This window comes from Gymnogyps californianus, chromosome 14, assembly GCF_018139145.2.
Source record: "Gymnogyps californianus isolate 813 chromosome 14, ASM1813914v2, whole genome shotgun sequence".
Lineage (NCBI taxonomy): Eukaryota > Metazoa > Chordata > Aves > Accipitriformes > Cathartidae > Gymnogyps > Gymnogyps californianus.
The window spans coordinates 5082477-5110214 of NC_059484.1; the positions used below are offsets into that span (position 1 = coordinate 5082477).

Consider the following 27738-nt stretch of genomic DNA (forward strand, 5'->3'; position numbering starts at 1 on the left):
ATTTTACCCTCTTCTTGTCATAGGGAGAGACAAAGAGGAAAAAATACAATGTAATTCTTATGTTAAGTGATATCTGTATTTGGCAAAAGGTTATTTGATATCGTGCTGTCAAATCCCAGACATTAGATTTCAAAAGCTCAGTTTCATTTGGCTAACTGAAATTTATAAAATTCAACATAAATGACCTAATTTTTCCTTGTTTCAGACAGAAAACAATGCAAAGCCCTAATTTCACTATTGTTAACAGCTAAGACGACATACGAACTCAGAATCATACCCAACTTACTGAAGTACCTGTAGTATTCTAGTCTAACTTTGGAGGAAAGCATGAAGTCATGTGGTTTTAAAGGTTTTTCTAGTTTCATGTTCCTTTATGCAGTTTTCATACAGAGCCCAGATAACAAAGGATCCTTCACCTGCTCAGATCTGAACTTCTAAAATCCGTGTATACATCAAGATGCCACAAAGGTAGGCCCTAATTTCAAATGTTTACGATCTAAGACCCTGCTGATATAAAAAGTAGTACAAGATCAGGCTTGAAAAGGGCAGAATCGCTTGTTGGTAACCAAGGCTTTGTCTGGTAGTACAGAGTACTCCCAGATCTCTCATTTGATTGAAAACCCTCCAGTGAGGCAGATGTACTTTTTCTCTATGAATACCCTGATGAGTCAGCAGAGGAGACTACACTGTCACTGGCTAGCGTTTCTCAAGACACAAATGCCACCCAGCATTTCTTCTACTTTAAATTTTAAAGGAAAATCACAATCACTAGCTTTACTGCTCAGAAAATATTTTTAAGCAACATTATTTGTTGCAACAAAGTTTCAGTGCAGAGGCAGAGAAGGTGAACACCAAGCCAAGTTAAATCAGACATTTTCTGGTAAGCTCATAACGATCATAAGGCGAGCTTTCAAACTCCAGTCTCTGCAGAAGCAACGCACAGACAGAAACAGGGAGAACAATAAAACCACCAATAGGTATGCTGCACAGAACATGAAAGCTGACACTACAAACAAGGCCTTGGCATTAGCCCTGTCAAACACAAGCTATACTGCAAATATTGAAAAGTTTATCTGTCTGAGAAAAAACTGACACACTGCAATGGAAAATTAACTGTTAAATCTGAAGTGGTTAGACTTCTTGGGATCACATCCTCCTTCACTGACCAGACTGACTCTTCATCCTTCGCAGTTGTATCAGCTGAGGGCCAGGAGACAAGCTGGTCCACATTGGCAAAATTCAGCCAAATTCAACAGAATTACAGGGATTTCAATCAGCTCCTGTACAGCCTCAAGGTTCATGGCAGTTTGCCGTACCTGGGCCCTTCATATAATAGTTAAAATTAACACAGTGGTTGTTCTTCAGAAAAACATGGGTTTTTTTCTGGTTTCTATGCATTAACTGACTACCAAGCATGGTGAAAACCCTTGGATTATAACCTGCTGCTGGTGGTTTTACAGCCCTTCCTGCCTCCTGTGAAAGGGTCATGGATAACTAGCGCTTCTCCTGTCTGAAAGGCAATGAATCACTTGGAAATGGAGAGTTTCTTTCATCAGACTGGCATGAGCCTGACCATTCCACAAAGAAGCAACCCTTGGATGTATCCATTCTAGCCAAATATCACTAGCATCAAATTTTCCATGTCCAAACATTTTTATAAAGTCCTCCTAAAACTAAACTAACATTCTAGACCTAATGCAATTTGGGATTTTTGGGGAAGACACTCACAGTTCTCAGTTCAGTCATTAACTTCAGAATACTTTTATTCACTTCACAAATCCTCCACATAGGGCATACAGCAGGAATGAATTCCTTCACTCTATAAATAAGAACTTACATATATATATATATATATATAAAAAATTACATATTATCCACTTTTGCTCCAAATATGAATTGCATTTCTTTGACCGTAACTCCTTTAATATACAAATAGCTTTACAAAGCAGAGGAGTTTAAGTCAACCAAAATGCTCCAGTAAGCTAAGCCAGCATTTACAGTGACCAAACAGAACTGTTTCCCTTATGCCAGTACTACTTCACAGTAGTTTACACCAGTATCCTATTCGAATTCAGGGATGTCAGGGAAAGGGATGTGTGCACACGTGCATGCATACACAAGCAGGGCACTGCAGTGAGAACAAGCAGATACTATATACTACTTATGTTGCTCAATACGCTATAGAAGATGCCTAGCTAGGGTGCTGAGTGGCGAGTAACAGCCCATCCACTGTACAATAAAGAGGGTTGTAGGAAGTCTGCCTTAAATACTATGGGCCTGAGTCTAATGTCTGACCTCAGAACTAACCCTGCTTTGAGGAAGAGGTTGGACTAGATAACCTCCTGACATCCCTTCCAAACTGAACTATCTATGATCCCTTCAGTTTTAGAGCTTTATAATTCATAATTCTCAGGGCAGGGAATCCCAGTTTTCTCAAGCATTATTAAAAAATAATTACTTGCTATTCATCAGATATTAATGCCTGCATAGAATTTATAATTTAGCAATTAACTTTCAGGTATGCAAATGCAGATCCTGTATAAGTGTGCAGGTTATCTCTAGCAGAAGAATAAATATGAGCCTTAACATAAGTACACATTTTCCTCCATTACTGTGTAACAGATTAGTGTGCTCTATGAGCATCTATCCCTTAAATTGGGTACAGAACTTTGGAATCCCTTCAGGATGAAAATTACTATATAGACAGATGTATAATATTTTGCAGCTGATCTTCTTAAAGTATTAATTACATGGATTCCAATAAATGGCTGCACACTGTGTAGTTTCAGACTACAGAGTCCAAACATTTCAGCTGTCCCAAAGGAAATCAAAAGAAAGCACTGAAGAAAAAAAGTAGTTTTTAAGAAGCATTGTGGGATAGTTTGGAATGAAAAAAGCCTTGATAACATACACTAAATGGTTCTCATACCCTTTCTGGCTTGGAGTAATCCTAAATCTTCATGACAGTAAAATATGACTACAAGTGACAAAAAATAATGGATATTTGCATATTAAAATAAATATATCTCACGTGTTTGTTAAAGCTAGAATTTATGGAGTTTAAATATGTACAAATGTAAAGGATGAAATAATGCCCATGACACAGGAGCAGTATTCTGCCACATAGGCAATGTATGTAAACCAAATTAAAATATGTAAACAATGCATTCTGAGTTATATGAGTATTTGTGTATACTGAGTTGTTCGGCAGATGTAGGATAGAAGATGAATATTTCACTACATAAAATATATTTTATAAACATGCCTTTAATTCTAAACTGCTAGGCATCCATTCTGCATCCCTTTTCAATATACATAAGTCTCATGAATATCATGCAATTTTCCAATTTTTGTATCTACCAACTGCACAGATAACTAATAAAAGCTACAGAAATAAAAATGTTGTTTTCACAAATTTTAACTGTTTTTAATCCTGCATGCACAGACAAAGCGTAGGATAGCTCTCTTTTTGTTCCTTCTTTACCTGCCTAAGTGGTGAAGGAAAGAAACATATAATCCTTCAAACATAGCCAGTTGCCTTGATATTTAAATACCACATAAATCTGGGAAACTGATTTTGATCTACTAGGAAGATCATCTTCACCATTTCACCCCCAAGAAAGCCAAGAGTATTTAATCTGCACTTGGAAGAAATCTGAAAGAGGAAGGACTCTTTAAGCTCTGCTTGCTTTACATTAAAACTATTTACTATCAGGCAACTGATAGCTCTGCTCCTCCCTAGCCTCACTAGAAGTGACCTTAATTCTCTGGAACAAATACTCAAGTCTTTCTGCTTATAGACAGAGTATTTCTTTTCCATTTCTCTGTTGAAGCCATCAGAAGCACCAACTAGGCTTTTAAGTTGGTTGCCTTGCATCTGTATTTGACAGTTTTTAAGCCATGCTGGGACAGGCAGGATGTTATTAGTTATAATGGGACTGTTTGCTAGGAGCACTTCTCTCGGGAAGAGAAACACAATGGCTCAGCGAGTTGGAGATGCAGCCAAGAAATCTAGAGATCGCTCCACCTTGGCTGCAACAGGATTGTATGAGCAACACATTGGATTAATACACTTTATTCACTGATTCGTGTCAGGCGAAAAGGTGCACAACTACGTATTGTCATGGTATTTGCTTTAGTTTTAAAAAAAAACAGGGAAAAGCAGACTTAACATTATTAGAAGCAAAGACCAGTCAAAAGGAATTTCCAATAACAGAACAGAAAACAAAAAGAAAAAACCCCTAAGATCTGTGCATGGGACATCTAAAGGACAATTTGCTACAGTTTTGTGCAATTTGCTCTTTCTTTGCAACACTGAAAATACAGCATGAATAGCTAACACTATCTCTAAACATATCAAATAGATGTCAAAGAAATTCTAGTTTTCTGTTTTCTATCCAGGTTATTAATTATCTCACAAAAGTTCAAGGGAAAATTACCAGAACATAAGATTGCTCTGAAGACTAGCATTATTTACCCTCAGCATTCAAATAAAATTATAACTTAGGTTACCGTACTCTGCCTGTTTCCCATAATTTCAATGGGATATAGTTTCATTTTTCATTTCCTATACACAGTTGAACTGTTACCACATTCTAAGGAACATGTTAGAAACACATATTAATTAGCCTTTCCTTCAGACCATAACGATTTTTTCAAAGGTGTAAAACCAAGCAGTATACAGCAGCCTTTTCCAACTGCATAGCAATATTCCATCAGTTCAGAGCAGAAAGTGAGAAGTACTGCCCTAACTCAAACTGCAGAGGACTTCCGTAATACTCCACTCTATACTCCATGACAAGCTAACAAAAGAACACCTTGCAACATCAAAAGGCTAGCTGAAGGTCTCTCACCGGAGGATTGATGCAGTTTGACTCTATTGAGTTTACGAGATCTCCACGGGTCTTAATCAAGCAAAGTGAACTTTGGAACGGCTTTAGGTTTCAGAGTAAATACATATGTGGGAATATGTTTAATCAGGCATAGTGTATATCCAATTTACTGTAATAACTTCTGTAAGCGGTTAGGAAGTTTTTGCAAAAATCCTTTTTAACTGGGTATCACTCACTGGAAAAACTACCCTGCAGTTTAATGACATAGCCTTTCTCCTCAAGGTACAAATCAGTAAACCAAAGGCCTTTAAGTGCATCTTCCAGCATGCATACCTGCTTCTCCTTCTAAATGGAACAACTTACTAATTTTAATTATTTCCTAAGCTGGAATGAAGTTACCTAATTCAAGAAAGGGATCCGTAGCAGTAGCCCTGTGAAAGTTTATCTTTAATAAACCTGTAATTTTTAGTCATAGGACAAAAAAATAGAAGCAACGCTAAAAAGAACAGACATCTTCCTTTTCACTTCACTGTCATTCGTTCACATTTGAATGACATCTCTCCTCACATTTTATAACATCTTTATCTCAAGCAATAAAATATAGAAAATAAATAATTAAGATCTAGGAGCACATTCTGCAAATAACTTTTAAGAAAGCTCCCATTTAATATTGACAGGAACATTTACCTTAGGAAATCAGATGCATTATATACAACTTGCTAGAAATTTTAAAAAATACAGTGTTTTATCTCAGAAATGCTGACAAAAATCCTCAGTATAGCAGGGGAAACTGTAACTATAAAGGTTGAATAAGCAGATGCAGTCTTAAATGGAAGGCAAATATGTTAAATTACTCCAATTCTGCTGAATAAATATTTCCCTTTACAAAGCATCTCATACTTAAAACTTTCCATGCAGCAACGCTTTTAAATTAGGTAATAAGGGCTTTAGGAATTTCATGGTAACTAGAAATACAAATACTGGTCAAAGAAGACAGACTTTACTTATCGAATTCTCTGTGTATGGAAGACTGAAAGATTAAAAGGAATGGGGAAATCATTAGGTTTTAATAAGCACTGTCTTCTTCATTTTATTTTAACAAAATTTCATGTGGTATGAAAATATTAACAATTTCAGGAGACACTTCAGTGTATCCAGAAAGTTCGCTATCTGAGTGATATTTCATATGTAATTAAATCTTTTGATAAAGTATATGAACTACTGTTTGAAATTAAGGGGGGGGGCTGACCAATTTTGATTCACTTTTTTCTTCACTGTATAAGCAATCAAAATTGTTATAGAATATATAACAAAAGATTCCAATGAAAAATCAGAAGCCTGATAACCTCTACAGGCCCCTCCGGATCTGAATTAAGGAAAGCTGCAACTGCAAGCTAAGGCTTAGACATCTATATAGATTTTTTCATTTCCCCTTCAGCCTTCTAGCTACATATGCAAGAGTAACACAGTATATACATTGTTCAGGCTTCTGATTCATAACCATCTCTGTAGAGGAATAATGCAGAAAAAATAAGTGCAGACCTGTGTACATGAGCTTAACATTTTCTACAGTGTAACACTCACCTAGTACTTCCTTCAAGCAACTGTTGCCCTCTCAGCCTTCACAAAGTGACCTTGACTCTAATAACCCGTTCTCTAAATATGGAAAGCTTTCTCCATTCTAAATCAATATTTCTGACTTATTTTGGAAAAAAAAAAAGGTTCAAACATTCACAGGACACAATGAAGATATATATGGATTGGCTTCATGATAAAGAATCAATTAATAATGATCCAAGGGAGCCAGTAACAAAAAGCAATTTTACCCCTAGTTTCCAAAGAAGCCAACAAAAAGATGAATTGGATTTAAAAATCTGTGTCACTATAGTTCCCTCTCCCCCCAAATTCAACTACCTATTAACAGTGCTGCATGGTGAGCAATGTCAACCTTCATTTCATATTCCTAACAAACTCCTATGCAGTGATTTTCTGTCTTAAGTCTAAAACATCTTTTCAATTTTTTTTGAAACAAGAAAAGGCACATTGCCATTACTTTTCCTGTACTGTTATCGAATTACTCTGAAAAAAACCCTATATATAAGGAGTAGAATTAATCAGAATCTGTCAACATTTTAACAAATTCATTTTGTGCATTCACTTTTCAGCAGTAAATAATGATGCACGGCTTCCTGCTTTCAGTAATACTTTTCTTGTTCAAATGCAAGTGATTCTGCAATTTAAAAATAAAAGAAAATAGGGAAGAGGGAGAGAGATACCCAACTTCTTCTTCTGTAACTGCTTAATTCTGGGCACACTATGTTCCACTGTAAAACTGTATGCTATAATGCTAATTCCTCTATTAATTTCAGAGAGAAGTGATCTGTAACCCAGCACATCCACATTTTGCCTTGCTTTATTAGATGGAAAGCAAAGAAGTCAGATCAGTTTATATTTAAAATGTGCTGAAAAGTGGATGGCAACATGCTACACTAGGAACTGAGTTCTACTCTCTGGTATTCCCCGTGGTTAAAACAAGAAGTCAGTTCTCTCATCTGTACTAATGTGTCTCTGGTTTTAGGAGAATCAGTGTCTTCTGGGACATTTAGGGGTTTGTGTTTGTGCATGCTGTATTTACAAAAATAACTTCAGTGCTGTTCTTGAGGAACTCATTCCACAAGAAGTTCAGCAATCCCTTTTGATTCCTAACAATTGGAAAATCACAGTATTTGAAGCGGTACTACTTTTAAGATCAATAAATCACCATGTTCTAGGTAAACATGTTATTCCTAAACTGATTTTTTTTTTTAATTTGTTCTTTTGGATAATTGTCCTCCTAGGATCGTTTCTAGCCAAAAATCACAACCTAGTAATGTTTTTAACTACAAACTGATTTATTTTTAATTAAAAAGAATGGTTTTCAATCATGATTACACCGTTATATTTATTTCTTAGATAACAAAGCTATTATCACTACTATTTCTCATTAGAACAGGGACTGCATCTTGATGCACTGTGGTTCTTTAGCTCAGTTGTTCAATGCTCTGAAAAACTGACTATTTGAAGGCAAATTAAAACATATGTGGTCTAGATGCATTATGAATCTTACTCATTTGTCACACTCATGAATAACTTTACTCTTTCAACATCTACCTAAAAAAATCTCATCTGCAATTTTATAATTAACTGGAATGAATACAGAAGAGACTCATCTTTACTTTATATGGGTTTCTGTAAAAATATACTAAAATGTTTGAAGTGTACATACTTCTTAATTATATGAAAGATTAACTATCAGTTTGTGTAGTTCAGTCTACCCTAATCACTCCAGAACATTTAAGAAGAAATACTTAAACCTTTCCCTGCAGCTATTCTGTATGGTATCTTATTTTACAGCATTTTAAAAGCAGGCCACAGTCTATTGATGCTGAGTTGATCAACCTGCTCCACGCTGGACTGTTAAAAATTGTGAACAGAAACTAAAAATACAATGGGATTAGGAAAAAGCAATAAACCCTGACATTGATTGGCAGTTTGTCAAAATTATGGCTCCCTATTTACAGAATGCAGGAAACCCACAGCCTTTTAAAAGGCATTGTACAACAGAGAAAATACAAATGAGCTGGGTAGGATTTAGGTGCCATTATGCAAAGCATGTTTGAGAGAATGCAGAAACTGTTATACACTTGAACATCTGGTACTCACTGCATGGCTCCCAGTAAGCAATGAGACAGCACAAGAAAAGGCAATGAATCCCAGATGTTAGACATCGGTCATGGGCCATAGAACGGGCAGATTACAGTAAGGCGGCAGTAAAAGTATCTTTTAAGTTTAGTAGAATGACAGGAAGAAAAGCTTTCCATGGATAAGCAGGCAGCCATGTCGCCTCTGCCTAAATTTTCATTAGGGATAATGTTATGATCCATGTCACACTGAAGTCTTTGTGAAAGCAAAAGTTACTACTTTTCCATGAAAACTGCCTAACTGTTTAAGAGAGGTACTTGTTTGGAGTGCAATATTTAAGTTAAGTGTGTAGCACCCAGTGCTAAGGGTCAGCTCTCAGATTTGAAAATCTTCAAGGAACAGCTGGACCATGAATCTCTTCTGCTCTAATCCTGTTATTCAATGAAGAGAGAATGAGGATAAATACAGTAACCTTAATTTCTCATGTCCCACTTTTCCTTTGGCTTTTAGTACTGTGACTGTGAACTGCTGCCAGATTAATGAGACACCAGTTTTGCTTTGCCTCTATCTATCCCAGCATGGATGTGTTTTGAATACAACTGACAGAATGAGATGGACTGTTATATGTCAATCAATGCTCTATCACTGAAAACACTACAGTAGTATGTGCTGGAAATTGTAGAAATCTACACACTTAGTTACAATTTTCATGGCAGCTATAAATCAGGTAATAATGACCCCAATATTACTCCAACTATCTGCACTTTAAACATACTTAGATGAACATGGACCATAACCTCAGACTTGAACACCTTCAAGAATACTCAAATTTGTATGTAATTCTAACATTTCAGTTATCTAAATGATGTTTGTAATTTCTTTGGCCAAATGAGATTACTACATTATATGATGATTTCTGTTGGACAGAACACTTTGCTTCTTTTTGTATGTATAGAAAAACTATATCTAAAATGGAATAGACTGAGGCTACCGACAGGAATAATCTCCAAAAGCGAGGTTATCCTAAGCATTTCATAAGCAGGTCAGAATAGGGATGGAAAGAAAGAACAAGAGAAAAGAGCCAAATAACATAAATTTTGTAAAAACTTTGTTCAATAAGAATGGCTCACAATACCTCATAACTGGTACCCTGAACAAGTCCCCATATTCAATCCTTAAGATCTTTCAAAAAATTGTCTAAGTAAGGGCTTTTAGTGAAAGAAGGATGTATCAGTATTCAACATCAGTGTGTATTTCATCGTCAGTGAGTAGTTACTGCATAAGAGATAACTGACAGTTTAAAGAGAAAGCTTTCAATAGTTTCATTTTTTCCCCAAAGCCCTAAATAGATCACACAGCAAAATCCTGAACTAACACTTCAGAGATGCTATGGAGACCATTTTTTCCTTTTTCTTTCTGACATTAATATTTTTAATACAACATTAAACTGAGAAAATATTAAGTAGAGAACTTCAAAAGCATCAAATATCTTAGGAAGCCAAGCCTCTAACTTCTAATGCATCCTACTGTTAATTTGATACTAAATTGACAAGAAGCTGAAAAGGTAAAGCCTTGTGTCTGAATTGTTATTCCACAGAGCTTGCAGCAGTCAGGCAAAACACATTTGGCTTTATTTGCATCTTCAAGCATGAAAGATTATGTGAAACTGATATTGAAGATACAAGAATTATACCTTGAGAATGTATAAGCAAGAATGCAAGTGATTAAGGAAAAGATATGTTTAACAAGAACACTAACAGCAGGCCTCAAAAGGATGGGCAGATATTGTTCTTTTTTGTATTTGTTTCTTAGTAAGTATAAATATTATATATATATACACATATACATTTCTCAAGATCTGGTACTACCTTTCTGTCTCTAGACAATCTATGTCACTGACCTCTCTCAAGCATTCCTGTGTCTTTGTTGTTTTGTATCCAGCAACACCATATAATTCACTCACTTGCTGAAGCTGTGCTTGACACCACAGGGTACAAAATAACACAGAAAACATTATCTGTGGAAGAAGAGGAGATTGCCTGGCGCTGGGAATACTCCTATGAACAGCAAAATCAGCTTTGCCCTTTCAAAAGTTAGATCAGCTGCCTGATTGATTGCCCTCCCCCTCTTTTTGTGGTCTTTTAAAAGTTCAAGAATTGGCCTGAAAATCAATGTAACTCATGTAGAAGCCCCTCCAAAAGGAGAAAAAAGAAATGTGATTTCATTTTGGGAAACTATTCACCAGTATCTGCTGGGTGCATCTTTGAAGTACCAGACAAAATGCAGGAAGCTTTGCTGAAAACACACTCATTAAATTTTTTGGGCTAGAAAGGGAAGAAGTAAGGTCATGTTCTGCAAATATCCTATATAAAGAAAAAGAAAAAAGCCACTCAAGTGTTCTGACACTGCACTGTGACATATTTCAATCATTTACAGGAAGCCCTCAGCAAAGAAAGCAAACAGGAAAGTTCTTCCTCATGAATAAGCTTGCCTTTTAGCCAAAAAAGATCCCCAGCTGCCTCGTGTAAATTCTGCAAATGAAAAGGAATTCTGTTTCTAAACTCCCTGAAAGTCAAACCACTCTCACTGTATACAAATCTCTACATAGAATACTTCCTTCCAAATATATATAATCAGCTATCTTGCTCAGCTATGATAAAGTAAGAGGATGCATATGGTAGTTCCGGATTCCTTAGTGCTACAGAAATTGTTTAGAAAGTTTACTCATCCCTGATACACAAAAGTAGCAAAATATATTTTAGTTATTGGGATAGGAATTTACAAAGTTACAAATCAGAAACAAAAATCCAAAACAAGAGCTATTTACACAGCATGTAATCTGGGGGCTCTACAGCCACGAGATTTTATGCAGAAGTTTTGGAGGTGAAATAAAAGATGACACGTGTAAAAAACCAACAAACCACCCCAACAGCAAATGTAGCTGGAAAAGATAAAAAGCATCATCTTCCCAGGAAGAAATTTCTAATTGCTTATTTACCAGAAACTTGCATCTTTACTGAAGCACTGTGATGTTGGACTAGATGACCACTTGTCTAATTGACTAGTACATTTCCTTGGTTTTGGTTATAAAATGTAACATGGTATAATATAACATACGTGACCAAAACGTCACTCTATAAGGAAAACTTCTGCCTTAAGAGTCTCTCTATGCTTGCATGACGGAAATGAAGATGTAAATTATGTGCAGAGAATGACAGAAAGCATTGAGAATCTCTCAGATTACTTCATGAGGTATCTGCTACTCTTCTGTTTTGCTGAAGAGACGCATGGGGGGGAAACCACCCTATCACACTCCAAATGAAAGCTTGACACCATGTACCTAAAAGACTGCATCACAGATGTGCTTATCAAGAAACCTGCTACCAGGTGTAAAGACAATAGGATAACCGTATTATACAGGTGATGAACCTGAATCTGCAGATACAGAAACAGCCAATGTCTCTAACATTTTTGGCCACGTCATCGTATATATTAGCAACATATTTCTGTATCATCAGTAATGAAAAGTGGTCATGACCTGAATAGTCTATGCATTTTTCAAATAAATGAAAAAATGTGTTCCTCCCTCTACAGAGCATGCAATCTACATTTCTGTCATTGTCGTTAGAGGTTTTTTTATGCCTTGATATGTTATAAACTGTTACAGATTAATTTTAAGTTAGAAGTGCATCAGAGAAGTCTAATATATCTAGCTCCTTCTCAATTGCTCTTTGTCAGATACGATGGCTTTCCACTGTCTCCTCCCACACACTTTCCATCTCTCCTGAAAATTGCCTCATTTTTGAATCATTACTGTTGTAATTACAACAAGAAAAATCAGTAGTAGAAGAAAAAATCTTTGACACAAAGAGCATTATTATGGGACAAAAATACCCTGCTGTATCCAAAGATAACACAATGCTGCATTATTAATGTTTCTATCGATTATTGACTTTATGATAAGGTAAAAATCTAAATCTTTACACTTTATATGTGGTATTCCTTCCGGTCGACAAAAAATATAAACATGTCTAAACGCTGGAAAGGGCATGGTCATCCCAAAACACTCGGGGGAAAAAAATTTTTAGTAAACATTTTTTTTTAGTAAAAACAGAGGTGGAATACTATCCATCTAGCGTTCAGTTGGACAAGTCTTGGTGCTTTAAAGGGAAAGGATTTCAAGCATTTACCTACTGGGTGTAAATTTGCTCTTTCTTTGGGTGTTTCAGAGAGGCTCAATATATACATTGACAACCCATCGTTCTGCAAATACAGAACACACACATTAGTCTCCCTGGTTGGATAAATGATCAATCCTACTTCTAAAAGCGGCATTAGATTCTTAAAGGGGATGACAGTACAAATCTTAACATAGGCGATTATAAAATAAAGTATTTAGAAGGAATGCTTCCTTTTAAGCTCATTTAAAATCAGACTGGAAGAGAGCTCATGTAGTTCAATGACTTTCTAGTCAGCTTGCTGCCCCATGGCAGGATGAATTGCCTCTCTGCTATTCCTGACAGACGTTTGTCTAAATTGTTGTTAAAAGCTCCATTGACGAGGATTCCACAACTTGCTTGGACAACCTACTTCAGTTTTCATTTACTGTTACAAGTTTTTTCCTAACACCTAACCCAAATCTCCCGTACTGTAACTTAAACTTCTTATCTTAATCATGCTGGACACAGAGAGTCGTCTCTTTTTCCTGTGCATTTTTATGTATCTGAAAATTTTAGGCTATTTCCCACCATGTAGGTGACAGTATCCTGGTTCTTTCAAATCTTTCTTCTTTATTCAAGGCCCTGAAAACATGGAAGATAAGGTACAGGGCTAATACAGATTTCCAAATCCCTTATTTACTAAAGAACATGTCCTACCATTTGACATTTTCAGTACAGAGGCCAAGGACTCAGTGGGGGAAAGAGAGTGGCAGATCCCCACCTCTGGAGTTAGATTCCAAAAAGCGGTACCAAGGCCAGGAAGCAGTGCTAGGTTTACGGTTGGACTTGATGATCTTCAGGGTCTTTTCCAACCTAAATGATTCTAAGCAGAGTCTGAAGAGATGCACACATCACCCCTGTTTGTATTGTGCCTAGCAGGTAGATAGTTGGAGGTTCAGCTTCTATGGCTGTCAAAGGGGGTATAGCTCATTTGCATTGAAAAATTAAAAAAAAGGAACAGAAAAGCTAAGAATTGTCTTGATCGTAATCTGCAGCAGAGTATCCATATTATCAAATAGCCTTGACTACAATCTTTTGCCACTTTCTTAAGCAGGAGTGCTTAACCTACACCTAATGTAGGACTTGAGTAGGTAAGCGCAAGGCTTTGTGAATATGACAGGCGGCCACAAAGAAAACCTCATATATCGTCTCACCTTGTAAGGTGAGAGCTCACCTTACAAGACACATTTGCAGACTTTTAAATTTTACTCATAAATATTTAGGATTACATCCTGCTTTCACTGGTCTCACAGTGAGATTTTTACCAGTGACTTAGTAACAGTTGTATTTCATGCTGCAGGGATATGAATTACAGATGGAATTACACTTTAAAAATGGTATTTTTGAATGTTTCTTATGATCTCTGTATATATCACACTGTCCTTAGTATACTACCCTGACAGTTTATATGGAGAACACCCTCCACAACAGTTTAAAAACAGCAGCTTTAAACATCCAAATATTATTTTCAGTGAAAGTAACAGATCTGTTTTAGAACAGCACGCTTTAACAACACTCAGATGATTCAAGGAAAAGCTCAATCCTCCATCTTAAAATTCTAGCATGAAATTGGTTCAAGATTTAGCAACTGCTGTATCTTAGTCTTTTGCTTTGTTATTAGTTTTCCAATATTTTTTTCCTCATCTAGATTACTCTCTATTATTTAGTTAAAACTTCCTCCATAATTGCAATCAATGAATAGTAATCACTTAATAAACATATCCTGACAGGTCTATTTTTGCACTGGGAAAAGATTAATTTTCTTTATCAGCACTCCAGTAAGCAATTTTTCTTCTTACCTGAAGTAGCAAAGTGAAATGTAGTGCCTGGTGTAGAGTTCTGCTCTGCTACGTACAGCATTTGAGCAAGACCAGACACCACTCCTTTCATTCTTATATTATTTGGATATAGATTTATCAAAATCTGTGTAACTTGGAATTTGCATTCACTGATTTTCATAAGCAATTCTATTGCTGCACATAGGTAAAAGCTGCTTTGCACAAACAGCTTGTGAACACTGAGCTAATAGTGGCATTCTGGGAGACTTTTCAGAGTGCTTTTCTTAAAATGTGGGTAATGCAGGGACAAACTGCATTTTTGTTAAATTTTTTGAGCTTAGATACTCAACATCGAAATGCCAAAGAGTGTGCATTCTGTCAACTATCTATAAAGGCCTAATTTGATATTAAATAGAGTAAAATACCCTGAAGGAACTTGGATACGTGCAGGTTGCTATAATGATTTCTTTTGCACTGCCATGTGAATATAGCACATGAAACTGGTAAAGAAACACAAACAAAAGAAAAAGTATTTTGGTTTGTATATAGAAACTTGTTTTCTTCCTCACAAATTAGATCAATCTGTTCTAAGTGGGCTTGGCCTAAAGTCACTAGAATCAAAGCAAGTTTTTCTACTGACTTGAAGAGATTTCAGACTAGGTGTAGCAATAAATGGAGATTCAGAGTAAACAAACTCTCATATGGGATTCATATTTTTCTGCTTGAAGTCCATATGGAAAAATTTTCAAATGTCTTGTGAGGTAAGCCTGGCCATTCATTGCTCCTGTAGACCTAACATGGGTATTCAAAAATTCAAACTATGTAGAGGGAAGGGAGAGATTCAACCTCTGCTCATATGCTATTTTACTCTGGTCTGGCCTGGCTTTGTCTTAGGACAAACAGACTGTACAGTTTGCCAGGTACCTTCCAAATAGGATGAAAACGATGGCTTTGGATTAAAAAAATAAAACAATTCTTTAAAAAATTTTAAAAAATCAAGGTTTGAATACATCAAATTTGCATTCCTGAATATTATCTTTCTAGGTGGACACTCCTCAGTGAGTAATTCTGACATTAAATGGTCTGTCAACCTTTCAGTTGAAAGCGAAACCATAAAGGGAGTACTCTAAATTAAAATGAGTTTCCATAAAATTTAAGTACACTTTAGTTCTTCACACTAACGTTTAAAACATCTTGAGCAACTCATCCTTGTTCCAAAGTATCAATTCATTCTAAGGACAAATTTTCCAGTGATAACTTCTAGCATTTTTTGTACAAATACTGACAAAAATCAGTTTTCCCATCCTTATCTTCCAAACTCTCCCTCTGTTTCAGCCCCACGTAACACGAACCAGTGGAATCAAGCTGAGCTGTCTCTCTGAACTGAATTCCATTTCTGGCATCATGCTTTGTGCTTTTGTAAATGGCCTCACAATCAGGCCTCATAATATAAGCAGATGAAAATTCTTACTAATACAGGCCTGTCACAAGAATATATATCTGCCTACATACAATAGGCAACTTATGACCGCACAAATTTAATATATGATAACTAGAAGGGCAAAGCTAAATTTTTTGCCCTAATCTCATCTTTGCCACAGGCAGACCCACGTTAAGTTCCAAGGAAATCTTTCTAATACATACCAAGCAAAAAAAGCTTATGCATATTTTAATCACTTTAGCAATATCACCCTTCTTCTGAAAAGAAGAATTGATTATATACATCAATAATAGGGAAAATATTTATTTCACAGCTCTGAAAATTAGACTAAAAAACTCACTTCAGAGTTCACTAGTTCAGCTTGTAATTTTCAGAATTCTTTTAAGATATCAGTACAAGGCATCTTTTTGTGTGCACAGTAATGAAGACTTTAAATACGCTAATTACCTCGAAACATAGGCATATTACTAAAAGATTATAAAGCAAAACAAATTTTGCACAAAGCAGCAACTTTTAAAATAAGCAACTATTACACAATTTAATGCAAAAAAATTTATATACTAGGCATTTTGTAAAGATCTGGGAAGTACTTAATATGAAAACAAAATGCCTGGATTAATCTAGCAGAGATATATCGTTATGATGGAAGTCAGAAAGCAATTGTGAAAAAACACTCTGCATCTATGCTGGTCACAAAGTGTTCAGTCATAAAAGCTTTGATTTAAATCATATTAGCATAGTGTGGTGGAAGCATGCAGCACCACAACATCAAAGGATATGCCCCAAAAAATTGTATCTGTTTTTCTTTTTTTTTTCTTCTCTCCAATAAGAGTATACTTTTAGTTTCCAACTCGTATGTGTATTGGAAATGGTTTGTATATCCAGGGAGAAAAAGAAAAAGAGCTTGAGGGATGCAAGAATCTCACCATACTTTTAAGTAAAGAAATAACAATTCACTTGTAATAGGACTGTCCCATTAGGGTCCCTGATTGCCATGAAAATCTCAATTGACCTACTCCTTTTCTTTGTTAAATTTACCACTTTAAGATAATTAAAACAATATGACCTTGGATTTGGACTCACGAGGTTTCTTTTAAGGTATACCTCACAGTCCTCCAAAAATTCTTTGGAGAGAAGTACACTTGCCTGAATCTCACATTGTCTCAGCAGTTGGATACCCTTGTTCCAGATAATTTTGCTCAGACTTCTCAGAAGAGATGTGATCACTCAGAATTTCCCATTTTTGATTACAGCTTAGGGAAAATAACAATTTTTTCCTTCGTTTTCAGTAACTTTACAAAATAACCCAAATACACTACCTGACTGCTTGTGGAGACAAAATAAAGAACTTTACTTAGGAACAGCTAATTCCCCTTCAGAATAAATTTTCAAGCACGGTAATTGAGAGGATAGAACATCATTGCTTTGTGTAAGTATAACCTTTTTGAACTTCCCAGGCTGACACATCACAGTTGAGATGCAATCGTGTTAGTCACGGCACTCTGCATGATGCCAATGCTGTACTGAGCAGCACGCTATTAGGAAAGGGTACAGCAGCATGCTGCACTACCGACAAAGCCCTCCCATGCTGGGATTGTCTATATGCAAACACCATGCCCACTGTCACAGCACCACACAGGAGAATGCTAGAGAGCTATTTCTGTAACACCAGGAACACTTATTCCTCCACAACTTGACCCCTGCTTTGTGTGGTGATGGTGGTGATGTGTTTCAGATGTGATGTATAATAGCAGGAGAGCACTGATGCATCAGACCAGGAAATTAAAAAAGATGCCATTCACACAAAGGAATGTTTAGTTAAGTTTGAAAATCTTGGCTCAGATGATACCGTGATGGGCCATTTGTTACATCTTCACTTACTAATGTTCATTTGCTGTGGAATTTGTTGTTGGGTTTTTTTCTCTACAAATCAGTTTGTTACTGATTTTAAACGATTCCAAGAGCTCATCTGCATTTCACCCAACACATTTTGAGTCAGAGATAATATTTGAAAGCGCTAGGGTCCTTAAAAGAACAGCCTATTACAATACACAACAGTAACTATGTTTCTACGATTTATGAAAAGAAAGCAATATGTGCCTGTTTCGGTGCCTGTCGTTTGCCTACCAATGGTGCAGTGCTCCCCATTCCAGCCCTCTCTGCATTCACATTTCCCATCTTTACAAGTTCCGTGCTCCGTACAACGGGGATGACACACACGCTGGTCACACGCCACTCCTGTCCACCCTTCTTCACAGCGACATGCTCCGCCAATGCACACCCCGTGAGTGCCACAGTCTACAGAGCACACTTCTAGGAGAAGAAAAGAATAAAGAATATAGCTAGCTTATGTCAACAGCAATGGGGCAGAAGCAGCAACCTAGTCATGAAGGGGAAAGTGAGTAGAACAGGTATGCTTTTGCTGAAAACTATATGCTGTCAAAAGCTGGCCTGTTCATATTCTGATCAAAACTGACATGTAACTTTTGCTTAAAACCAAACTAAATTATATCAAAAAGTTGTTTAAAAAAAAAAATCTGCTAATGTATGCTGGACAGACTGCTGTAGAGCTGCATCCTCTATTCAGATACAAACAAGTTTCAGAGGTGGCTTCCTCAACACCTGTCAGCAGTGAAGCAGGGGAGCACGTAGCTCCGTTTCACTCAAACCTGGACCTCTGGTGATTTTGATACAGACATTGATTTGCTAAGAATGAGACTGAAACTCACCTAAAACTCATTCAGCAGAGAATGGTGACAATTCAGGGTCACTTAGACTCTAGGACTGACCAGTAAAAGACACTTTCAAGGGGGAGATTTTGGAATCCCATTACTAACGTGGTCAGTTATCCGGTGTCTCACTCCAAAAACTCTTCCAATGCTCTCTGCCAGCTGAAGTTGCAGAAAAGCAGAGGAGTCTTTTGCCTCATGCATCATCAAAGAAATTGACAGTGAAACTCTCATTCATGAATTTTTCTGGCTGCTGATGCATGAAGCAGAAAAAAACACTTCTTGATATTCATTTCACTGGTGGGGTATTCTAAGTCATTAATCGTAAGAAATAACTGAGTAAGTGTGAAAACTGTAAATACTATTTTGAGAGACTTGCTTATGGCCTACAGGTCTGTCTCAAGGTTCAGCTTACAATATAAATGCAAAATTCCCCAGTATTTTTTCCCCACAAATAGAACATTCGCTGTCTTGTCAAAACTGTTTTTTTTTTTCCTCTTTAGCTCCTTCTGTTAGAATAATCAAGTTTTACAACTGTAGCTTTGGAGAGGATGAAACTTTTTAGCCTACACTTTTGTGCCTGCTTTTTAGCGTCTGTTGCTCTAAAATTATTTTTTTTAAATTTTGTGATGTTTTTCATAAATGAGTAGCATTTTGATGTGCAGTAAAGCAAACCCCCAAAACGTACTTAATTGTAGTGTTTTCCATTCCTCAAATGTTATAAACATATTTACAAATTATGGAGGTTTTCATTTACAGTTGGGAAACAGATGTGAAACACTTAGGTAACTTTTTCAGTTGAAACAAGGGTCAGTATTAGAACAAAATACAAACTCCTACCCTGCATCCCCCTTGCCCGCCAGCTGACAGTCTCAAATTAAGAATGTCACAGAAAATAGCATCTAAGATATATACGCACTTCTTCCCAACATAACTAAACAGGACCAAACATGTTCCAAAGACAATTTTCTAAACTATTTGCATTTCAACTTGCCATAGATATTAACGTTTTAACAAAACAGGAACATCATTGCAAAATCAGGAAAAAATATTTTTCTTACCGACGGAGCAGTCAGGACCCATCCAGTTGGGATCACAGCTACAAAGACCTGTGTCAGACAGGTAGGTACCGTGCCCACTACACTGGTCTGGACACTGGGCTCTGGGAAGCTCACAATTTATTCCACCCCAACCTGGGCTGCAGAGACACTCTCCATTCACACAGACTCCGTGGTTGGAGCACGTTGGATCTAAGCAATCAACTACAGAAGAAAACAAAAACAATGTAGAGAAAGGTCAGTTCACACAATATGATGTTTGGAAAACATGTAGATGCGTGCTCTGAAAAGTTTGTATCACTGTGATAAATAAAGCAAATCGATGCAGTTCTTCAAGTCATATTAACACCTGGTCTGAGAATGGGAAAGTGCGAAGTAATTTGTGTTTTACATTAGCTGCAAATAAAACAGGGTGTGACTGAACAATGAAAGCTTACTGCAGGAATGCTGTAGTGAAGAAGCACAAAGACTTAAAAATAACACTTAAATATATATAATAAGAGTTCCACACATAAGCCTTCACCTGGGGACATTTCTTCTGAAATACATTGAAGTTCCAATGACTCATGTACTATATTTAAATAACAAAATAAAAAAAAAAACAACTGAACAAATTGCACTTTTTAAAGGATGTTTTTCTTTGGAGTATCTTCATCGATACTGCTATTATTACTGTTGAAATGCTAGAGCATTGTGAGAATAACATTATGATATTCACTTTAAGTACCTAGAAGTCAAAATATCAGTGGCTTTCAGCTTCATTTAGACTCCTAAATTATTCAGGCACTTCTGAACATTTGATTCATGGTCCATTAGTGGCTGAGCTGTGAAACTGAGAGTCCTAGTTACTTCAACCCATATTCTAATCAGCAGATAACTCCTCTTAAAGAAATAAAGAAAAACAGATATAGATATGGATTTCATCTTTTCTCAATCCAGAAGCAACAGAATAAGAAAGTGAAAATAGTTATGATGGAAAATCATCCAATGAAATTTCAGTTGTTATTTCAATCCTGATAAATAAAGGAATGTTATGAGCTGTCTTTCAAATAAACTCCATCAGTAACATTATGGTTTTTCAAATTTCTATCTTACATCGTGAATTTGTATAAGTATACTATGCTCTACTGCAAATACCAACGTAGAGGCTTTACCAACTGCCTTTTGCTGTGGAATTGAGGGCCAAGGTCAAATTCACATCCTAAATAAAATGAATTCATCTCATGACTGGTATATATCAGCTCACAACAGAAGGACCAAGAATGATTGGCATTCTCTCTTGCAGCTCCAGGAAGATCTGAGTTTATAATGAAAGTGATTTCTCTCTCATCTTTTCCAAATTGATCCTTCTAAATTAAGGCAGAGACATTTTCACTCTGCCTTATGTGAACAATGCTTGATCTTTCAAATCTCAACTTTTCTATAAACATAGAGTCTTGTCAAATTATTTTATGTAGTTGCAGGACATTTAAAGTAAGTATATAGATTAGATACAACACAGAGGATTGAGGCAGGCACATTTAGTTATGCAATAACATGAGTTATCAGAATAGTTTTGATTTTAATTCAGATTACAGTAGTATGGGAATAAATGACTATAAAATTTCTTATAAGATTTTCGTTTTAATGATGACACTGGCTATAGGTTTTTTTCTTTTTTCTTTTTTTTTAAATTTAATGCTTAGTTAATTGGACATGAAAATACTATAATGTAATTTTGTATTTATAGGTAAACCAAGATTGTTTTGTGGTTCAGCTCAGATAAGATTTCATAAGTTCATGAATTGTTTTAAAATTATCCAGAACGCTTGTCCTGTACTGTCATTCCTTCTTGGTGCTCAACAAAATTAGAAACCGTCCAAAGTTTAGAATATGTCTTTCATACTATTTCTGTTGAACCCAATAGACACAGAGCTGTGATAAAACAATCTGATTGAATAAAGAAATAAAGAACACAAAGATGTAGGTCAATTTACTTTTAGGATGAAGGTTACTTTTTTCCCCTAAATTTAGTCTATTTTTTTTAGATGATGATATCTTAATGGAAAATTTAAGAGAGTAATATGTGTATAACATTGTATGCGGCAGGACAGCTAACTTTAGGAGATATTAATGAGTCCTAATGCACTCTCCATGTCAGAAATGTATCATCTTCCTTCTCAAATGAAAGTACTAATGAAAGCAATGTGGAGCATATGAAAAACACCACCTTCTACTACATAAATTAACTGTCTTTCCTCTATCCTGAATTACAGTATTCATGCAGCTGAGACTACTTTCCACAGAATAAGCCTATAATACCCCTAGCAATAGAACTACACTGACTTATGCTGCAAAAGTTCTGGCCCCCTGTCTTTAGAGGGGTTTACAATGGTATTTAATAAGGATTTATAAATGGAGCTGCTTTGGTGTTTAAACAAAGGAGAACGCGCCTTAGCAAGTAAGTATGTTAGACTTAGAACTCATAGCCCCTTGGCAGCTCAGATCATTAGAGCTCATTTAGTATTGGGCCCTCTGTAGATTTGACAAAAAAGGTACTGCAAGCAATTTATATCCCTAAGGACAAAAAAGGAGGTCAAGGAGTTTTCTGAACAATATGTACCATAAAGCCCCCAAAGAGCCATGAATTACACTTACGAAGTTAAATGTCATTGAAAAATGACTCGACCATGAAACTGACAAGAGAACCACCCTTAACTTAACCTAATTCGGCAATTTCACTGGTCTCCCCCCAAACCAGACTGAATGAAACCTGACAAATATGCCACTTCATCTTGTGTGCAAATTTGTTAATAGAACAACAGTGTTTATGCTGCAAAAACTGTGCATCACAAATATTGATTTTGGTGCCACTTTCATTTCAGGTAAATTGTTTGAACAATATGACCATGATGAATATCAGAAATAAAAAGCTAACGGGAAGAAAAAAATGCTGACCCACTTGTTCTAATTCAATATCCTAGTTGGAAAATGGCAAATGAATCAACCTTTGCCATTCCTTTTGGAAGCTCTAATCAATAGAGGAGATTTCATATATTATGTATACATACAGATATATATATTTGTATCATTCTACCATTAAAATGGTAGAATTTTAATTCATGCAAAACCTTTAAATAAGATCAGATGATTACCTGCAACTGGAGAGACAACACTTCATATTGTACCCTTTTTCCTGTAGCTCTTGAATTAATGTGAGAAATATGTACAGAAGAAATGGAATTTTAGAGCAGAAACACGATGGTTGTTTTTTATTTATTTGTAAATTAGTTTATTTATTGCCCAATGAAGAATGCAAAAGGTTATTTGAACCTTTCTTATCATATTATTGGCCCCTTCCAAGTTTGCAGTCAATACCTCCTGCCTTCGTAATCCATTTATCTTTTTAAGAAAAAACTTATCCTTTCAAGTATAGTGTTGATTAAATAATGTACATCCTTTCACCTCACGTAGTAATTCACCTCCCCCAAAACTTTGTTGACTGACAATGTTTTGTAGTGTTTCCAACTTTGAATGATGTTAACATTAACACCTTTGCAAAAAGATATGCACCAGCTTGTTCTATAAACTTCTCTGGAGTTGGTGATGTGTTTGTTTCACCCATTTCAAACATTCACCTTAGGATAACCTGAATTAAGCACTACAACAGCCTATTTCTTTTGTAGGAGTGCTAGGGGATTCAAGATGTCTAGCCCAGATATATCACAGCCATTCTAGACAAGTGAAAGTAGAGAGAGAATTCCATGCAAGTAGCTCAAAACTACAATCAAGATAAGGGAGGAACTGCTTACAAGGTAAAATTTACAAAATCAAATGAAAGAAAGATAATTTGAGGCCATCTACCATAGTCTCTCTAACAATACGAGCATTTATACGACAACACAAAACATGATGAAATTTATATAACTTAATTAGACTAAGCAAACAATTGCAGTTAGTACGAGAAAGAGAGTTTCTGCATTCCTGGGGAATTGACTGGATGTTGTAGAGCATGCTAAAGGCATTTTTTTTCCATCTTTGATTTTGATGAGAATGCTAGCTATAGCAAGGCATTTCAGATAATTTTTTAGTATTTCCTATAATCATACACTCAGGGTGAACTGAGAACTATCAATTCTAGCAGATAAAAAGGACATTACAGAATTTTCCGGATATAGCTTAAAATGTAACCCATTAAAAACAATGGAAAAACTCTACTGACTTCGATTGAGATCTGGATTAGAGCTTTAATAACCAGTATTGTGAAGCTTTCCTGGAAGGAGATGACAGGAATGAACTGAACAGTTGCCATGTTGGCAGTCCCACTAGGGAGGATCCTTGCTTTTTTTTGCTTTTAGCAAAATAAGTTCACTCAGACTAATGCCAAATCTTGTCCTAAAGGCAATGACTGCAGTCCACGCCCAACAAATAAAACCCTTAGTGGTTTAGGTCCCCGTAGTTTTCTTCCCTTTGTTTTCTGACGGGAGAAACAGCTGTTTACTGCAGGGTAAGATAAAAATCGATACACATGGTGGACAGCTCTGCATCCCACTCAGAATACTCCATAGAGACGCTTTAGTCCTAAAACCATCCAGCTCCAGTCCTATCACTTTAGTCTTCAAACTGCTCCTTCTTTTGGAGGATTAATAAGCTCTGGAATGTCATCATAAAGTAGCTTGAACTATTACTGCTCTGAGGATGTGCCAAGGTATGCTGAACTGCCTATTTAGCAATCATCTGGGGAGTTAAATTCTCTTTTAAAACCATACTAATATATTTCAAAAAGAAAAGCAGTCCAATTTATGGTGTGCATTCTAACAGAAAACACTGTGAATAAAACCAATATCGAGCTTAACCTATGACCACATTTTGCATGGGTTATTTTGTTAAATTTACTCATTGTACGTACACAGGGAATTGGACACTTTCAACATGAAGAGCTTTTCTGCATTTAAAGGACAGTTATCATTTGTGTGCACCATCTACCTTTCTTTAATCCCATATGATTGCTGCTAACAGGAGTGATTTGCCGTACATTGTCTGTAAGTAACATGGATACTCAAGTCTTTCAAATTTGTTTCATCAACTTCTGTCTTAATAGTGACTGATATGTTTGCTTTGTGTGGAGCTGCAGCTATACAATTTTGTCTACTGCTGCTCCTTTTTCCTCTGCATTTCACATCTAAATTGTTCAATAAATATAATCCATAAGAAAAGATTTATCTTCACTCTTCAACAAAGGAATTATTCAGGTTTACTTATGGCAGACATTCTTAATACTGCAAAACAATGTATACAGAAGGCCAGAAGTTTTGTCTGTATTTTTACCCCTCTTTTACAATAATCTGCTACAGTAGTTACATTTAAATTTTTATTCTGTTCTTTCCTTTTTTTCTACCCATTAAATAACTCCAAAACCCAGAAAACAAACTCACAACATAGAAAGAAAATATCCTACCTTCTTCACAGTTTTCTCCTTTATAGCCAACAGAACAGACACAGTTCCCTTCGATGCAGGAACCATGACCTCCACATGAGGGATCAATACACTGGCTGATGGGTACATCACATTCTGGACCTTTCCAGCCACTGTAGCATAAGCAGGTGCCTTTAGAGTATTGACCATTGCCACTGCACAAAACTGGGCAGGCAGCTGGAAAATTGAACGAAAGAAAAACAGCACACAGGGTCATACATGCATTCATGTATGCACACTAAAATCCACTATCAAATACTTATACATATATTCAAATATGTTAATTTACTGGGGGAAAAAAATCTAAGAGAATTTGTAGTAGTTCAGTTCTTCATTTCCCAAAGAAATCATTTGATTACTGTTTAATAAAGCACGCATGTGTGGGGCATTCTGAGAATGCAACTACTATTCTTTATAGACTATTGACGATATTTGGGATAACTAATGAGGTAATGTGAACAGATTTGAGTCTGACATTACTCTGCTTTCTTCCACTAGGTAACATCCAATTTTCACAGACAGTAGAACACAAAACATTCAGTCCCCAGAACATTTTATTATATAGCATCTTTCTTATTCTATAACACTTTTTTAATATATTGTCCCCAAAATTTTTTAGATCCTTTGACTTGTTTTTTTCAGTGTAAGAATGTTAAACACAGGAATAACACAAGCTTTCATCTACAACAAATGCACCTTGCCACCAGCATCCCTGCTGAACCTTGGTTTCCCAAAACCCAGAGTGATTGCTTTTACCCTGTGTGTATTGGCAAGAAAGCACCATTAACCCTTATCCCTCCCTCTTGTATTATTAAGGGGGTAAGACACATTCTGAGCAAATATTCATTTATGCAAATGAAGTGAAGCCTGTGAATAATAAAGGTAGTCAGCAGGTCTTGGATGCCAGGAATCAGATGTTGTACATATGCAGAGCAACAGAAAGAAACAAGTGGTTTATTAAAAGCCAGTTACACATAAATGTTGCACTAAGGCATATTCACACTCCTATATGCCCAGGTCTCCCATGTGAACATGGCAATCTGTGAACTAACATGCCTGCCGAAGACTGAATGTGTGGTCATCAGCCAGAGAAATGGAAAAAATAACGGAGGAATAACAGAAAATGGGAGTAATGAAGTGAATCTTTGAGAAAAGGTACACTTTTGTGCTCTTCTCTCTGATGCAGTTCGATAAAGACAGAAAAGTATTTCCCTGTCTCTTCACCCTTCAAAGTAATTAGAAACTAACAGCTAGCTTTACAGTGCCAAAAATATACTCAAAAGCTACCGCTAATCATTAAAAGGTCCTATGTCTTCTTGCTTCTATTATCCCTTTAACCTGGATGATCAAGAAGAACCTAAGTAATTGATTTCCTACAAAGAAATGTGTAACTGTCCAGTTATACAACTTCTCCACTGTTCAGTCCTGTGACCTTTATTAATCTTAGCGGTCCCATTGATCTGCTGCAAAAACACATTTCAGGATAGATATTTTCAAGAATTTTCTTATTTGAAATGGGAATAAATTGATCAGAAAAAAATATATTCAAATTTGTAGCCTGACATGTTAGCTAAAATTTAGTGCTGAGAATTATTTCAATTAAGACTACAAGTTAATGGGCCACATGTAAAATCTTTTTTAGCCTATTTTGTCTACAGTAGAATAACAACAAAATCAGTATGCCGAAATTTGGGGTTTTTTGCTACCCCTCTTCTGTCTTGGGGCCATATTGTCTGTCCTTTGGTAGCAATAGGACTACGTTCTACTTCATTCCTGGTGTTCTCGCTTACTATGAGTCTTGTTCGATCTTTTTCTTCCTCACTCCAAAAATGAATATAAATCTGAATAAAATATAATTTCAAGCAGCAACTTTCTGATTTCAGCTGTGACATATGTTCACTAGTGCTTTACTGAGCTCAGTGAAAAAGTTTATGCTAAAGTTCTACCGGTTTTGCTTTTTGCAGCTGGTTTCAGAATTAAGTTTACTGAACCAGCTGGACTGAATCACAATACAGACAAATATCCATTATGTCCATACTGCACTCTACGACAGCCTATTTTACATCTTTTTGCACATCATCATCAAACACCCTTCCATGATATACAACACGCTGAACTAGTAGCGACTTGAATGCTGTATGACTAACTATTCCTTCTGTCTGCATGCATTACATCATGGAGTCTATCTCAGTTCCTCAGCATGCACTGCTTTTCACTGCCTAGATACGCTAACTGCTGCTACTGCAAGTCATATAGGTGAGCCATAAAGAAAGGGATCAAACTAGGACCACTTCCACGCTTCAGATATGAGGACCTGGGGACACAAACAATTCCTTTGTCCGTAACTGTCCATTTCACTGTAATTAAAAGTCTCGTTTGGTCTGACATTGATACATTTTCCCAAATCACTGTAAGAAAGGCAATTACTTCAGTGCTGCTCTCTTTACTTGCCATGGTGTAGAGGATCTGGATGCGAGTGATCAGAAGACAACTTGTCCTTAAGACCTGGAGTAAGCATGAGAGGCAAGTTTGTTGGTGCCACCT

At 36.2% G+C, this 27738-nt stretch overlaps 1 protein-coding gene across 1 annotated transcript in view; it reads right to left on the minus strand.

The window, feature by feature from the left end:
* TENM2 (teneurin transmembrane protein 2) overlaps window positions 1–27738 on the minus strand; it is a 640368-nt gene that overhangs the window by 65165 nt on the left and 547465 nt on the right. Inside the window, exons 11-13 of the mRNA XM_050905122.1 lie at window positions 25177–25371; window positions 19743–19943; window positions 18080–18265 (exon numbers count right to left, since the gene is read on the minus strand). Coding sequence (XP_050761079.1) covers window positions 18080–18265; window positions 19743–19943; window positions 25177–25371 — 582 coding nt within the window. The remainder of the gene's footprint in view (window positions 1–18079; window positions 18266–19742; window positions 19944–25176; window positions 25372–27738) is intronic.